The 16091-nt window shown below is 62.6% G+C and overlaps 1 protein-coding gene across 11 annotated transcripts in view; it reads left to right on the top strand.

The window, feature by feature from the left end:
• Positions 1–1410: 1410 nt before the first annotated feature.
• LOXL3 (lysyl oxidase like 3) overlaps positions 1411–16091 on the top strand; it is a 31667-nt gene continuing 16986 nt past the window's right edge. For 8 of the 11 annotated variants that reach the window (XM_039542122.1, XM_039542121.1, XM_039542118.1 and 5 more), the window contains exons 1-3: positions 1557–1659; positions 13503–13828; positions 15620–15783. In XM_039542122.1, coding sequence (XP_039398056.1) covers positions 13516–13828; positions 15620–15783 — 477 coding nt within the window. In that variant the 5' untranslated portion in view covers positions 1557–1659; positions 13503–13515. Of the gene's footprint in view, positions 1441–1556; positions 1660–1853; positions 1927–2444; positions 2489–13502; positions 13829–15619; positions 15784–16091 lie in introns of those variants that run through there. The other 3 variants (XM_039542113.1, XM_039542114.1, XM_039542112.1) reach the window with 3 other exon arrangements.

Genomic DNA, 16091 nt, shown 5'->3' with positions numbered 1-16091 from the left:
ACAGACAGAAACAATCAAAGAACCAGGCAGACCATACAAACTGCAGAGAAGTGGAGACCAGGGCCGGCTTTAGGCTGATTCCCCGGAATTGGGGCCCCACGCCTGAGGCGTCTTTTTAATTTTTTTTACATACCTGGTGGTGGTCGGGGTCTTCGGTGGCACTTCGGCAGCGGAGGGTCCAGGGTGAGTGAAGGACCCCCCCCCACCGCCGAAGTGATGCCGAAGACCCAGACCCCCGCCGGGTATTCGAATCGGGCCCCGCAGTTCCTAAAGTCGGCCCTGGTGGGGACCATAAAGGCAAAACAATAAGGAAGTAGGGATTTCACAATCACAGCTGTTGATAAGTGGTTCCTTGCCAGACAAAATGCATCAAACGTTTTCCCTAAATGTCTGACGATCTATTTCTTTAGCTGGTGATGGTGGGTGCTAAGAAGGTGATGGTGGGTGCTCTCAGGACAGAACCATCTCAAGAGATATTACATGGAATGTGAGGATGTGATTTTCTGCTTCTTAGCTCAGGGCTGCTGCCCTGCTGTGGCCGTTGTTGCTTACCGTAGAAAAAGGCCTCAGCCCTCACACTGGGGGGTGTTGGGGGCCAGCTCTCAGTAGCAAACCCCCACCTGGGGGACACTTCTGTGACCCCTGCCGGGCCTGGTGGGGAGCCTAAGCCCTCCCTCCTCATCTGGGAGGGGCCCCAGTTACCAGATGCTCGTAGGGTGAGGGGGCCCCGGCAGGATGGGGGCGCTTGGACCCTACAGCGATGAGGGACAGTCAAACCCCAGCGGAAGCAGAAGTGCAGAACCCTCAGACCCATCAGAGGGGAATTCCATATGCAGGGCTTGTCCAGAGTGCGGCTGGGGGTTGACCCCCCCCCAACACACCCAGCCCCCGCCCGGGGTGGGGTCTGTGGGGCTGACACCCCAACGCGCCCGGGGTAGGGTCTGTGGGGCTGACACCCCCCCAACACGCCCGGGGTGGGGTCTGTGGGGCTGACAGCCCCCAACACGCCCGGGGTGGGGTCTGTGGGGCTGACAGCCCCCAACACGCCCGGGGTGGGGTCTGTAGGGCTGACGCCCCCCCAACACACCCGGGGTGGGGTCTGTGGGGCTGACACCCCAACGCGCCCGGGGTGGGGTCTGTGGGGCTGACACCCCCCCAACACGCCCGGGGTGGGGTCTGTGGGGCTGACACCCCAACGCGCCCGGGGTAGGGTCTGTGGGGCTGACACCCCCCAACGCGCCCGGGGTGGGGTCTGTGGGGCTGACACCCCCCAACGCGCCCGGGGTGGGGTCTGTAGGGCTGACACCCCCCAACGCGCCCGGGGTGGGGTCTGTAGGGCTGACACCCCCCAACGCGCCCGGCCCCCGCCCGGGGTCCGACCTGCGCCCTCCCGGTAGCGATGGGGTTTGAGGCCGGTTCCCGCAGCGCCCAGAGGCCGCGGTGCGGACCGGGCGGGGGCGCGGGCGGGGGCGCGGGCGGGGGCGCGGCCGGGCCGGTCCTCCTGGGGCCCCGCGCTGGCGGGCGGGCGGCCGCTCTCCGCAGGGCTCGGGGGCGGGGAGAGGGGCCGAGCTGGCCCCACCCAGCAGCGAGCGCAGGCCCGCGGAGCAGCCCCGCAGCCCTTCGCCCGCAGCGCCGCCCGGCCGGGACAGGGCGCGCCAGGTAACGCCCGCGGGGGGAGCGAGCCGGGCCGGGCCGGGCCGGGGGCGCTGCTCGGGCTCCGCGTTAGCCAGGCGCTGCCGTCCTGTGCTGGTGCCCATCGCCGCGGTATCGGACCCCACCGCCCCGGCCGGCCGAGCTCACGGCGGGGGGGGTTGTGTATTGAGGGGCTGTGGACTGTGTGTGCCGGGATGGGAGTTGTGTACTGGTCGAGGGCTGTGTGTGGCAGCCTTGTGCATTGTGTAGTTGGGGACGTGTGTGCGGCCAGAGGTGTGTGTTGCGGGGGGCTGTGTAGCAGGGGAGTTGTGCGGCCGGCCGGGGGAGGGTCTGCACAGGGGCTGGGGGTTGGGCGCTGGGGAGGGTATAATGCTCGGGGTTGTGCAGTTCAGGTCACGTCTGGGGTGTGTGGGAGGAGGGCTGTGTACAGTGTGTTGTGGTTGTGTTGCTGGGGGTGCTGGATGCTCCGCTGGGCCTGCACAGGGTTCTTGCAGCTCAACGGCCTGTTTGTTGAGTGTGGTGTAGATGGGGGCGTTGTGCAGGGTAGGGGTTGTGTAGCTGTCCTGCTTGGGTTGGCTTCCTAGGGCTCCTGGCCGCCAGCAGCTTGTTTGCTGAGCTGTAATTTATAAACCTCCGAAGGGGACTCAGAATTTCCACAGACTCTGGAATTTGCTGCAGCTCCTGGAGGAGCCTGTGTGATGAGGGCGGGAGGGAAGGGTGGACCCAGGACAGAGTGTGTGGGGGAGGAGGGGCTCCTTTTATCCTCCAGGGGAGAGTCAGCCCCAGTTCTGCCTCTGGTTGGGTTCAGACCTCTGCTGCAGCAGCATTTGGTAAGGTGAGCGGTGGCTAGCGGGGCAGGGTCCATGTCCCTGGGTTAGGGTGACCAGATGTCCCGATTTTATAGGGACAGTCTGATTTTTGGGTCTTTTTCTTATATAGGCTCCTATTACCCCCCATCCCCTGTCCTGATTTTTCACACTTGCCGTCTGGTCACCCTACGCCGGGTAAGCCAAATGGAGCAGCCTGTGCCCCGGTAGCACTTGGCGGCAGCCGTCTGGGGCTGGCTGGCAGCAACTCGCTGTGGAGTTTGCAGACGGTTGCAGCTGTCCAAGTATCTGCACATTCCGTCTAGGTCACTTTCTGCAAACAAGCTGCCTGTTGCAGTTCTCAAAGCCCCAAGCAGACCCCAAAGAACCCGCCCCAGCCAGCCAAGGGCCGTGCTGGCATCCCCCATGCCTGCAGTGCCCTGGGCATCCCTCCTCCCTGGCTCTGGTACCCGTGGGGGCACTGGGGCCTGCAGGGAGCAGAGGTACGCTCTCGAGGGGGTGGCAACAGCTTTGGGAAAGGAGCAGAAGTCGGCAGCTTGAGTGGCAGGTGGCCTCCCATCCCTGGGTGCCTCATCGAGAGGGCCCCAGCTCCGCCTGCAGGGCTCTATGCCTCCAGATGAAGGGCAGAGCTCACAGCGCAGGCCGGAGTTGTGCTCCAGCCCCTCGTCAGGGCCGGTGCAAGGATGTTTCACACCCTAGGCGAAACTTCCACCTTGCGTCCTCCCCCGTCCCCGAGCCCCCGCCCTGAGGCACCCCCCCCGTGGCAGCTCCCCCTCCCCTGAGGAGCCCTCCCCACGGCAGCTCCCCGCTCTGAGGTACCCCCTCCACCCTGAGGAGCCCCCACGGCAGCTCCACCCTCCACTCTGAGGCACCCCCCTTGCGGCAGCTCACCCCTGCTCCGCCTCCACTCCGAGCACGCCGTGGCTGTTTCACTTCTCCCACCTCCCAGGCAGGCGCCACAAGCCTGGGAGGCGGGAGAAGTGAAGCGGCCATGGCGTGCTCGGGGAGGAGGTAGGGCAGGGGTGAGCTGGGGCGGAGATTTCCCCTGCGTGCTGCCCCCCCCTTACTTACTGCAGGCAGCCCTCCCCGCGCTCCCCTGCCCCAGCTCCCTCCACCTAAATGCCGGCGGCGACAGGGGCGGCCGAAGATCCGGCCACTGCGGTTGCTGCCGAAGAAAATGCCACCCCCCAAACCCTAGCACCCTACGTGACCGCATAGGTCACCTAAATGGTTGCACCGGCCCTGCCCCTCATGTTATACTCTGCTGAGCCAGGGGCCAGAGTGAAAGAGAATTTGTGCTGGGGAGGAGGTTACAGTACCAAGCAAGGAGGAATGGTCTAGTGGTGAGAGCAGCAGGGCTGGGAGCCAGGACTCCTGGGTTCTGTCCCTGGCTCTGAAAAGGGAATGGGGTCTAGTGGTGAGAGCAGTGGGGCTGGGAGCCGGGACTCCTGGGTTCTGTCCCTGGCTCTGAAAAGGGAATGGGGTCTAGTGGTGAGAGCAGTGGGGCTGGGAGCCGGGACTCCTGGGTTCTATCCCTGGCTCTGAAAGGGGAGTGGGGTCTAGTGGTGAGAGCAGCAGGGCTGGGAGCCAGGACTCCTGGGTTCTGTCCCTGGCTCTGAAAAGGGAATGGGGTCTAGTGGTGAGAGCAGTGGGGCTGGGAGCCGGGACTCCTGGGTTCTATCCCTGGCTCTGAAAGGGGAGTGGGGTCTAGTGGTGAGAGCAGCAGGGCTGGGAGCCAGGACTCCTGGGTTCTGTCCTGGCTCTGAAAAGGGAATGGGGTCTAGTGGTGAGAGCAGTGGGGCTGGGAGCCGGGACTCCTGGGTTCTATCCCTGGCTCTGAAAGGGGAGTGGGGTCTAGTGGTGAGAGCAGCAGGGCTGGGAGCCAGGACTCCTAGGTTCTCTCCTCATATCTGAGTGAGTCCCGCCTGTCGCTGCCTCTGTGGAGCAGGTGGTATCTCACATTCCCCTGCCCTTGGAAAGCTCGTTGGAGCTCTGGAAATGGAAGGGCGCATAGAGGAGCCAGGTGTATCTTAGAGAGTAATCCAGGCTGCTGGCTCTGGGGCTCCCGTGTTTATGGGAGCAGCCCCCACTGATGGGAAGGGGCAGGCTATGCCCTGGCCCAGCGAGCCCTAACTTGGCTGCTGTGTGTAACACCGGCCTCTCAGCCCTGCCTGCCTCCCTGCAGCATCACCAGCTGCTAATGAAACACCTCCAGCCCTGGCTGGGCCATGACTGCCCCCCCATTCCCCAGTGGAGCCAAAACTGGCCCTGACCCCAGCCTCCCAGTGGGGCTGAAGCTGCCCCAGCATTGCCCACTGCACAACCCACCCTGACCTGCCTTGGAGCTGTGGCTGCCCCACTCGTCCATCCGCACTGGTGGGCCACAGTCTCCCCTGCCTGCCATGCTCTTTCCATGGGGCTGAGCTCCATAGGGCCGAGCTCCATAGGGCCGCATGGTTGTTACCTGGTCACACCCGCTGCAGCTGTCACAGCGCAGGGAAGCAGTTCACCTCGGAATGGGTCCCGGGCTCCTGGGCTGCGATTGCACTTGCCTGGGGCTGCAGCCGGCGCCTAGATGGGAATTCTTGCCCGGATCAGCCGGATGGCTTGGTGCACCTGCAGAGGGAGTGCTGGTGTGAGCGGGGCTGGAAAAGGGGCTGTGCCCCAGGCTCAGCCAGCATGTGTGAGCGAGGGGCTCTTGCAAGGGAGCTCAGGCACAGAGCTGAGCTTTGGAGCATATCCTGTGGCAGTGAGTTCCAGAGGCCAGGGCAGGCTCTCGGGACAGTTCTGTCTCCTGTTCTCATGAGCCCCCAGCTGTCCCCCGTGGGGCGACCAGTTCATTGTCCTGGTGATGTGGCTGTCATCGTGGCCACAGGCATCTCTTGGGGACCCAGATACCTTGGGGTCTTGGCAGCAGGCCAGGCTCTGTATGCAGTGGGGAGCTCAGGCAGAGCAGGGCCCTGGGGGACGTGCTCCTGGAGCCCTGTGTGCTTGTGTTTCACCAGGTGGAGCTTTCTCGGGCCACGGGGTCTTGTGCTCAGCTAAGAGATTGCAGAGCCTGGGGTCAGCCGTGCAGGGGGTCCCTGGGGCCAGGCTGCCCCACAGGACAGGACCCAGTTCTACAGCAGCTACAGGAGGGAGCATATGCTGCCCTGGCTGTTTGGGTGCCAGTAGCCGTGAGATGCCCAGAAGAGCCCAGGGCAGCTTTGTTCCCACAATCTGGAGGGGACTGAATTAATCTTTAACCAGCAGTATTTCTGCAGCATGTTTCCCAGCCAGGCTCGGGTGGGGCCATGTCCCTGCATGCTCCCTTCGGATGAGGCAGCTCACGGACAGGGTGAGGATCAGAAGTGAGGCGGTTTCACTGTGAGCAGCAGGCTAGACCCTGGCGGCCAGACATCCCTGTGATAATGCCAGGGCAGCGGCTTGTGTCCTGCCTCGTTCCAGGGCTGTGGGCTTGGCCCTGTCCCCAATGCACGCTTGGGAGCCCCCAGAAATACCCTGTTTCCACAGGATTGCCCTGGCCGCACTTCCTCCCCTGCACTGCGTCTGTTCGCCAGGGGCTCGCAGGGGCTGGTGCAGCCCCACCCCTCGTGTGCACATGGACTCGTGTCTGTAGTGGGCAGAACGGTGCCCCTGGCTCTGACTGGCACTGGCACTACCAAACTGCCTGCCCCAGAGGCCCAGCTGCAGCATTGACCTCTGCTCAGCTCCCCAGAGGGGAGGGACGTGGAGGGTGAGATAGCACGGGCGCCCCCCAGCCCTGGCGTTACTCGGAGAGCGCAGACGTGGCTGTCGGTCGCTCTTCCCCCCAGGTCCCCCAGTCGGCAGGAGAGACCAGAACTGTTTGAGCACCTGACCCGGCTGTGGCCCCCTTGCGGAGGCTGGGCTGGCTCGGGCCGCAAGCCCGTTGTGGACACGTGGAATGAAGGAGGGCGGCTGCGGCGAACCGTAGGCAGGGCTTCTGCGCAGGTAGGACTCTGCTGGGGCCTTTTCGTGGCCCCCGGGCAGTGGGCAGCCTGGCCACTGGAGAGGCACTGCCAGAGCTCCTAAAGATTCTCCAGCTGCCTTGCCCAAGCTGTGTCTGGCCCTGGGGCCCCAGAGTTTGTCTTTGCCCTATGTAGGGCCGCAGCCCTTCCTGGTGCCACCTGGGAATGTCACCACCACTGGTTCCCCCAATGCACCTGGCTCCATCCCTGCCCCAGACTCTGTATTAGCAGGAAGTGTGTCCTGGCAGCCAGGTCAGCTGCCAGCCCCACGAGCTACATTGCTCGCAGCACCAGTGCTGCCAGACGGTCAGTCAGTGGGGACTTTCCTGCTCTCTGCTGCGTCATTTCAGGGGGGAGCAGTTGGACTCTGGGATGTGAACTTGCAGACAAGGCCAATTCACCCCTTAGCCTGCCCTTGGATTGAGCTGCTTCAGTGTCTTGCTGCAGGGCTGGTTTGCCAGACCTCACGTTGTTTCTGTAGCTCTTCTCTCATCCCTTACCTAGTGGGCCACATCCCTCCTGGAGCGTGGGCACCGGTACTGGAGGCCGTGTCCTGTGATGGTCTCGCTAATGCTGTATACAAAGGTGACACCACCTCCCTGCTCCTCACTCTGCATTGCAGGATCATGTCCTTTCTCTTACCAGAGTGCCCCACGGGGAGCTCGCGCTCAGTTGGTTTGCACCAGTGCCGCTGCATTCCTGGATGTGGCCTTGCCGTATGCGTGACCTACATCCTTTGTGACCTTGCACGTGGCTGGATTAAAGTGCGTGCTGTTCACATGAGCCCACTGTACCAGCCACCCCAGTCAGCTCTGTAGCACTGACCCCTCCCCATTGTCATTCCCACGCCTCTGACAATGTGACCAGCACTGACTTCGCTCCAGGCCGGCTCAGGGCTCACTGTTGACGAGCGTGTCTGGGTAGCAGGCTGAGTGCTAACTAGCCCTGTGCCAACCCAGCCGTGAGGAGCTGGGCTGCCAAGCAGAGGGCTGGAGCCCACATCCCTGCTCAGACTCTGGCTCTGCCCTGGCACAGCGACCCCGTACGAGCAGCTCAGCGGCTGATGTCGAGACAGACCCCTGTGCCAGGAGCGCACACTAGCCACAGGGACCAAGGGCCACAGGCTTGGTGCGGGGGAAAGAGGACCACTTGGGGAGCACGGGGGGAGAGGGATGGGACGAGGGAGGCAAACAACAGGAAGAGGAGGCAGGGTTTGGCCATGGCCTGCATGAGCGCGTGAGGGAGAGGAAGGGCAGAGCGCCGGGGGCGCTGTCAGCAGAGATGGCAGAGCAGAGCAGGCCATGTCCCTGCTGAGCTCTGCAGGGCTTTGCCCCGGCTGCCCAGGGACACTCCCCAGTGCTAGTGCAGGTGGAAGACTCCCTGAGCCCCCAGGCAAGGGGACAACCATGGGGAGGTCTGAGCAGGGGCCAGCACAGAGGTGGGCAGGTGTGCGGGGATTGCTGAGCCCCCATCCTTGTCCCCACCCCCAGATTCTGCAAGGCCTCTCATTCCCCTAGCTGGCAGCGTTAACCCCTTCCCGCCCCCGCTCCTGGCCCCGTTCCCCTGCGAGGAGGTGGCCTTGGGCCCTGCACGCAGCCTGCCCATTCACTGGCGCTGTCAGTAAATTCCTGAGGTTTCCTGAGAAGTCACAGGGAGCTGGGCTCTTTCTTAACTCCCTCCCTGCTGTTTGCGTAAGGCCTGTCAGTCCTTCCGAGCCCTTTCCCTGAAGTTTCTGAGGCCCATTCATGCCGGGGAGGCAGGCATGTCTGGCTCGGTGCGGGGTGGATCGAATGTCCTGCTCTGGGCAGGGACCCCGTGCACACAACCCCAGTCAGAGGAAACGTCGTCTCTGGCCGGAGTGGGCGACCCGGGTTCCCGAGCCGCAGGAGCGGCCAGGCGGGATCACACTAGGCTCCTGTATGACAGCTCCTGACACCAGCAGCTGCATCCCCCGGCAGCCCCTCCTGAGCAGCCTGCCCCAGGTAGGAGGCTTCAGCCAACTGGGCTGGGCAGCTTGTACCTTGGAGGGTTATGGCCTGGCTGAATTTTTGGTGTTCTCCAGTGTAACTCTGCATGGCTCCATTGTCCCTGCAAATGCCTGAGCCTTGTGCCACTCCTGAAGAGATCTCGGCCTCAGCGATACTTTGTGGCAGTGAGTTCCATAGGCTGATTACATGTTGGGTGAAATATGTTTCCTTTGCATTGTAAATGTGCTGCCTGCCAGTATCTGCAGCTGTCCCCCCATGAGGGGACCGGCCCAGCGCCCTGCCTCAGCCAGCATGTCGTACCCCTCTCAGAATCACCCTCTTCTCCCCCCGGCCTTGACAGAACTCGGCTGAGTGCGAGGAGGAGCCTTCCACAGCCAGGGGGCCCTGAGAAGCAGGAAACGCAGAGCCCAGGTGCTGCCTCCCATCGCCTGTTCCCTTCTCAGCTTATCTAACCTTCTGGTGCCAGAGTGCTGGCGCCCCTTCCTGGCATCCCCCATCCTCTCAGCCCTGCAGAATCCAGCCCCTGGCCACTGCTCAGGTCTTGCCTCGTCTCTCTCCTTGTGCCCTCCCTACCCTGGCGTGCTCCAAGCAGAGCTCTCAGGGGGGCTGGGTTGTTTGGGCTGCTGCATATGTCATGTGATGGGGGCTGCCTGTCCTGCTGTGCCGCACTGGAGCGGGGGGCTCCCTGCCCAATATCCTGCAGCCTGCGGGAAGGGGCACTGGGCTGTGACCCGGGAGCCCCTGTGTGGTTGCTGTCCATGTTTCTGTGCAGTGCCTTGCACTGAGCGAGGCCTCAGACCCTGCGCAAGGGCAGTCGCGGCTCAACGCGTCTTACTGATGAGGCACCGAGAGGCTGCACAGCGGCACTTCTGGCAGAGCTGGAGCCAGGGGGCAGCTCTCAGCTGCTTGGCCACACGGCTTGGCCGCTGCTGCTCTAACCACAGGGCAGTGCTACCCTCCCTGAGCCAGGATTAGAGCTTGGGAGTCCTGCTCTCTAACAGAGGTGTGTGACTGACTGGCTAAGTGTGTCATGTTCCTCTCTGTGGCTGCTCCCCTGGGGATCAATAGTTATAATGAGAGAGCCTAATTTTGGCAATTAATTGGTCTTTGACTACTAGCAGTAAATATGCCCAATGGCTTGTGATGGGATGTTAGGTGGGGTGGGATCTGAGTTACTACAGAGAATTCTTTCCTGGGTGCTGGCTGGGGGTCTTGTCCACATGTTCAGGGTTTAGCTGATCGCCATATTTGGGGTCGGGAAGGAATTTTCTTCCAGGGCAGATTGGCAGAGGGCCTGGGGGTTTTTCACCTTCCTCTGCAGCAAGGGGCACGGGTCACTCTTTAAAACAATATCAAGTTTGTTTGACGAGACCCATTTTCCATAAACCCCTGGTGACTGGCATCACTTGTGCTGCCATCTTCATTCTTGACTCGCTGCCTCCCCTATCAGCCTGGCCATGATTTTATTCTGGACCAATGTCAGGCCATCTGGCCTGTAGTAACCCAGGTCACCCCATGTACCCCTTTTAAATTCTGGTGCACCATGAGCTCTGTCGCACGGAATTTCCCCTTGTTCCTAGCCAAGTTGAAAAATATCTAGTGATTCAGAGAGCTCCTGGGCCAACGCTTTTCATACGCTGCGGGTGCAAGTTATCCGGTTCAGCCAATGCAAAGCTGTTTATTTGTTGCAGCTGCTGTTTAACACCCTCCCTGGTACCGATGGACTCGAGCATTTCATTATCCCTGTAAGATGTGGAAACCTCACTCTGCTTCTTTCCAAACACAGAACTGAAACATCTGCTGTCTCTGCATGCTGGACTATGTTTCTGTTCCTGTCTCTTTTCAGACCTCTGCCCTTGCTAGTGTGGGGAAGGGGGAGGACAGTTTGCTGTGAACAGGGGAGCGAGGGGAGCTACTGAGGCTCAGCTGGGGTGGGGAAGGGGGAGCTTGTTCCAGGCTGGGGGGGGGGTCCCAGTGGTTCCTATCTGTTCCCTGGCCAGATCCTGGGTGCTGCAGTGGCTGCTTCAGCAGCCCCCTGGGTCCCACTCTTGCCTCTGTGAGTTTACACGGTGTTGAACCCTCCCCCAATATTTCCATGGTGAGTGAGCTAGTCCCTCTGCTCCCCCGTTTCGGCAGCCCCTTTGGCTGAGCTGGCTGGGGTCTCATGCTGGAAGGTTTGAATGTTTGGGCCCAACATGCCCCAGTCTCTCTGCCTTCCACTCTTGAAAATGTCAATAAAACCCAAGTGACCTCTGCTGAGAGAGAGAGAAAGCCAATAAAACCCAGCTGCCCCTCTGCTCTGTGTCCCCCCCACCTTGGGCAGTTCATACTGAGCTCTGCAGCGCTGGGACTGTGGTGCCAAGGTCCCAGCTGCTGGGAAGATGCCGATCACAAAGCCCAGAGCAGACTGAGTCCATTAATGGCTTTGGAGAGCGGGACCAAAGGGGCCGGCTGGGGACGAGCACAGGCCTGATGTGTACACAACAGCCTAGCCTGTGATGCAGGGAATGTCAGTGCCGGAGTCTTCGTCCAGCAGGAAGGGCTGGCGTGTCCTGGCAAGCTGCAGGTGAATGATGATCCTGCGGGGTCAGCGAGACACAGTGATGATATGACCTGGTGAAGGGCAGATGCCTTCCATGGGGGTGGACAGCGACCCGGCCGGCCCTGCTGACTGCCCACAAACAATCTCCCAGCTGGCTTTGATTCTGTTCTTGCAAACCCAACCTGGCCGTTGAGGTTTTGGGAGCCAGCCATGCCCGGTCTGATCAGAGTCTGCCACTCAGTGTCCCCTGTGCCCCTCATGCCTGCACTATGCTCAGAAACAACTGCCCTGTGCCAGGGGCCCCTCTCCTCCCCTGTACCAGGGCTCTGCGTCCCCCTGTTCCCTCTACCTCCCATGCCAGGAGCTCTCTGCTGCCCCTAACTTTCCTCCTTTTTATTCCATTTCTCTCTAACACGGTAAACTGCATTGTGGGGTGGGCAGAGCTGACCGGGTGGTGGTTATGCTGGAAGGTGTCAATGGTGACATCAACTGGTTCCTTGATCTGCAGACAATTACAGAGGTGGCCGAAGCTGCTGGTTCTGCTGACGACATGCCAGTGCTCTGTGTCCCCCCATTTCCACCTTCCAGTTTTCCTGCTTGCCATCAAAATCAATAGGATTCTGCTATTGATCAGATGCTGCCTTCTGAAGTTATTGTGTAATATCCAAATAATGAAATGCCATCAAGTTGAATGTTAGAATAAACATTTTAAAATCAGCAGGCCTGGATAACTTGCACCCAAGAGTCCTAAAAGAATTGGCTGTGGTGATCCCTGACCAAGTGGTGTTTATTTTTAATAAATTTTGGAATACTGGGGAAAGTCCAGGAGTCAGGAACAGGGCTAATGTGCAAATATTCAGTAAGGGCAGACAGGATAGGCTGGTTAGCCTGATATCAGTCCTGGGGAAAGTAATGGAAAAGCAGATCCAGGATTCAGTTAGATAGTGAAGAATTACAGAATATGAATATGATTAATGCCACTCAGCCTAGTTTTGTGGGTACGTAGCTTTCGTCAAGCAAACCCGATTTCATACAGGGGTCATAGGGGATAAGCAAAGCAATGAGCTCCTGGTGCAATACTGTGGGCAAAGGCTAATGCAGTGCCTGGGTGTATAACAGGGGAGTCGTGAATAGGAGCGCCGAGGACATTTCCCCTCGGTATATGGCAGTGGTGAGGCAGGTACTTGGAATATAGCACCCACTCTGGTTCCCACCTTTTAAAAGGGATGTTGAAAAACTGGAGAGGGTGCAGAGAAGAGCCAGACATGCAGATGTGCCCCAAGGCCCGACAGGGCCGGCCCTTCCCCAGGCCGCACGGCACCGCTTGTGCAGATGTGCCCAGAGACCTGATGGGGCCGGCCCTTCCCCAGGCCGCGCGGCACCGGGCGTGCAGACGGGGCCGGCCCTTCCCCAGGCCGCACGGCACCGCTTGTGCAGATGTGCCCGGAGACCTGATGGGGCCGGCCCTTCCCCTGGCCGCGCGGCGCCGGGCGTGCAGACGGGGCCGGCCCTTCCCCTGGCCGCGCGGCGCCGGGCGTGCAGACGGGGCCGGCCCTTCCCCTGGCCGCGCGCGCGGGCGTGCAGACGGGCCGGCCCTTCCCGGGCCGCACGGCACCGCGTGCAGATGTGCCCAGAGACCTGATGGGCCGGCCCTTCCCGGCCGCGCGCGCCGGGCGTGCAGACGGGCCGGCCCTTCCCGGGCCGCGCGGCGCCGGGCGTGCAGACGGGGCCGGCCCTGCCCCGGGCAGCACGGCGCCGGGCGTGCCGAGGGGGCCGGCCCTTCCCGGCCGCGGTGCCGGGCGTGCAGACGGGGCCGGCCCTTCCCCGGGCCGCGCGGTGCCGGGCGTGCAGACGGGGCCGGCCCTTCCCCGGGCCGCGCGGTGCCGGGCGTGCAGACGGGGCCGGCCCTTCCCCGGGCCGCGCGGCGCCGGGCGTGCAGACGGGGCCGGCCCTTCCCCGGGCCGCGTGCCGGCGTGCGTGCAGACGGGCCGCCCTTCCCGGCCGCGCGCCGGGCGTGCAGATGTGCCCGGAGACCTGATGGGGCCGGCCCTTCCCTGGCCGCGCGCCGGGCGTGCAGATGTGCCCGGAGACCTGATGGGGCCGGCCCGTCCCCGGGCCGCGCGGCGCCGGGCGAGCAGCTGTGCCCCGGCGACCGGATGGGGCCGGCCCTTCCCCCGGCCGCGCGGCGCCGGGCGTCCAGAGGTGCCCGGAGACCTGATGGGGCCGGCCCTTCCCAGGCCGCGCGCCGGGCGTGCAGACGGGGCCGGCCCTTCCCCAGGCCGCATGGCGCCGAGCGTGCAGATGTGCCCCGGAGACCTGATGGGGCCGGCCCTTCCCCGGGCCGCGCGGCGCCGGGCGTGCAGACGGGGCCGGCCCTTCCCTGGGCCGCGCGGCGCCGGGTGTGCAGACGTGCCCCAAGGCCCTAAGTCTCTGCTGTTCCATGGGGCCGTGCCCCTGCTTGCGAGCGTGGGGGCCCATCTGACCCCATCTCCCTTTTTTCCAGGCCCATCTCAGCCATGAGGAGCAGCAGTGCCCGGGCATGGCAGGAGCTGCTGGCCCTGCTCTGCAGCGTCTGGCTCTGGGTGGGCGCTGCCCAGCGCACCGGGCCCACGCCCACAGCGCAGAGCCAGGGCCCCAAGCTGAAGTTCCGCCTGGCCGGGTACCCCCGCAAGCACAACGAGGGGCGCATCGAGGTCTTCTACAATGAGGAGTGGGGCACCATCTGCGACGACGACTTCACGCTGGCCAACGCCCACGTGCTGTGCCGCCACCTTGGCTTCGTGGCCGCCACCGGCTGGGCCCACAGCGCCAAATATGGCAAAGGCGTTGGTGAGGGTCATGGCTGGTGTGGCCCTCTGCCAGGGCCAGAATCTATGTGTGTGTTGGGGGGGGTGCGCATGGTGGAGGTGTGTGTGGGCGGGGGACCGTGTGTGTCACTGAGCTTATGGGGGAGTGTGCGTGCAGTGGGGCCGGGGGCTGTTTGTGCGTGTGATGGGGTTGTGGGCTGTATGTGCTCAGTGGGGCTGTGTGTGTGCACATGCACAGCGGGGGCTGTGTGTGTGTGTGTGCAGTGTGGCTGGATGCGCATGCAGTGGGGCTGGGTGTGTGTGTTCACGCAGTCGGGCTGGAGGCTGTGTGCGTGCAGTGCGGTTGGATGCGCGTGCAGTGAGGCTGGATGCGCGTGCAGTGAGTCTGTGTGTGCATGTGCAGTGGGGCTGGGTGTGTGTGCAGTGGGGCTGGGGGCTGGGTGTGTGCACATTGTGCAGGGGGGCTGGGGGCTGTGTGCAGTGCAGCTGGGTGCGCATGCAGTGAGGCTGGGTGCATGTGTGCGTGCAGTGGAGCTAGGTGTATGTGAGCAGTGTGTCAGTCTGTACAGTGGGGCTGGGTGTGTGTGTGCATGCAGTGGGTTTGGGGGCTGTGTGTGCAGTGCCACTGGGTGCGCATGCAGTGGGGCTAGGTGTATGTGTTGATAGACCCAGGCCAGTTGGGTACAGCAGAATAGCAGAAGGCAGATACACTGGCCACTGGATTAACAGTTTTCTGTTCCCTGACTGACCAGAGCAGGGGCTGCTCCAGGCTAATGAGAACACCTGACTCTAATTAACCTGCAAAGAGTCAGGTGAGGCCATTCAGTTAATGTGACCACCTGACTCTAATTAAGGCCCTGCTGATACTATAAAAAGGGCTCACTCCAGTCAGGCAGGGGAATCAGGGAGCCAGAGGAGAGGAAGTGCGGCTGAAGGGCTGGTTACTGAAGACACCCTCAAACCATCATTAAAGGAGCCCTAAGGTGAGGGTGAAGAAGGGAGAAGCAGGAGAGCTGTGGGGAAGTGGCCCAGGGAAATGTAGCAACTCTGGCAGTGAAAGGTTGGCTGCCAACAACTGCTACCATTAGGGTCCCTGGGCTGGAACCCGGAGTAGAGGGTGGGCCCGGGTTCCCCCCAACCCACCACTACAGGAACAGCTCCTGGAAGGGGAAGTCAGGTCCCTGTCAGGACAGGAGGCTGAACAGAGACTGTGGGAGTTCTCTCACCAACCTCCTTGCAGGCCTATGATGAAAAGGGCTCAGTAGACTGTGACCCTGGCCCTAGAGAGAGAAGGGCTCCGTGGAGGGTCACAGTGAGCCACTGAGGCAGCATAAACCGCCTAGAAGCGCAGGACCCACGGGAGCAAGGTCAGAGCTCTGCCACAGCGCGCAGGGGGCCGGGGGGCTGGGTGTGTGTGTGCATGTGGAGTGAGGCTGGGTGTGTGTTGCTGTAGATTTGCACTGCCCCCTGCCACTGTGTGTGCATGTGAAGTGCGCCCCCCCCCCGCCCGTGGCTGTGGGGCTGGGTACTGTGGGGGGCTGGGATTCCAGGGCAGTTGCTCCTAAGGAGGCTGCTCTGGTTTTTGTGGGTGGGGAAACCCCAGGCTGCACCCCCCCGTCCCAGGAGCTCCCCAGGAAATTACCTTTTGGGGGGGTGAGATTCACGTTTCTTGCAACTTCTTCTTTTTGAGTTGCATTGACCTGCCCCACACTGCCACATACGTCCCAAAGACCCCCCCACACACCTTATATACACCCCTCCAGCCCAGGCCCGGCCCTGTCCGTGACCCCGCACTGGCCTGGTGCCTCTGCAGGGCGGGTCTGGCTGGACAATGTGAACTGTGGGGGCAGCGAGAAGAGCATCGCGGACTGCAAGTCCCGGGGCTGGGGGAACAGTGACTGCAGCCACGAGGAGGACGCGGGCGTGATCTGCAAGGACGAGCGCATCCCGGGCTATGTGGACTCCAACGTCATCGAGGTGAGTAGCTGCAGCCCTGGGGTCCGGGCCCCAGGCAGGGGGGCTGCCAGTCCCCTCCCCATGCCCCACGCAGCAGGGCTGCCACCACCCCTCTCCCTGGGGTGCACACACTGGGGCGGCCCTGCCCTGCCCGCTCTCGCTCCTGTCCAGGCTCCATCTCCTGGGTTCTCTTGAGCCTGGTGCGGTCTCCGTGTCCCCGTCATTGGCACCGGGCAGGCTGGGAGGGTCGGGCAGGCTGGCGCTGGGCAGGCTGGTGCTGGGTGGGCTTGGTGGGGGCCGGGGGCCGGGGCTGGACCAGGTGGGCCGGC

The sequence above is a fragment of the Mauremys reevesii genome, linkage group 5, assembly GCF_016161935.1.
Source record: "Mauremys reevesii isolate NIE-2019 linkage group 5, ASM1616193v1, whole genome shotgun sequence".
NCBI lineage: Eukaryota > Metazoa > Chordata > Testudines > Geoemydidae > Mauremys > Mauremys reevesii.
The sequence above is the reverse complement of the archived record's forward strand: the minus strand, read 5'-3'. Positions and strand labels throughout refer to the sequence as shown.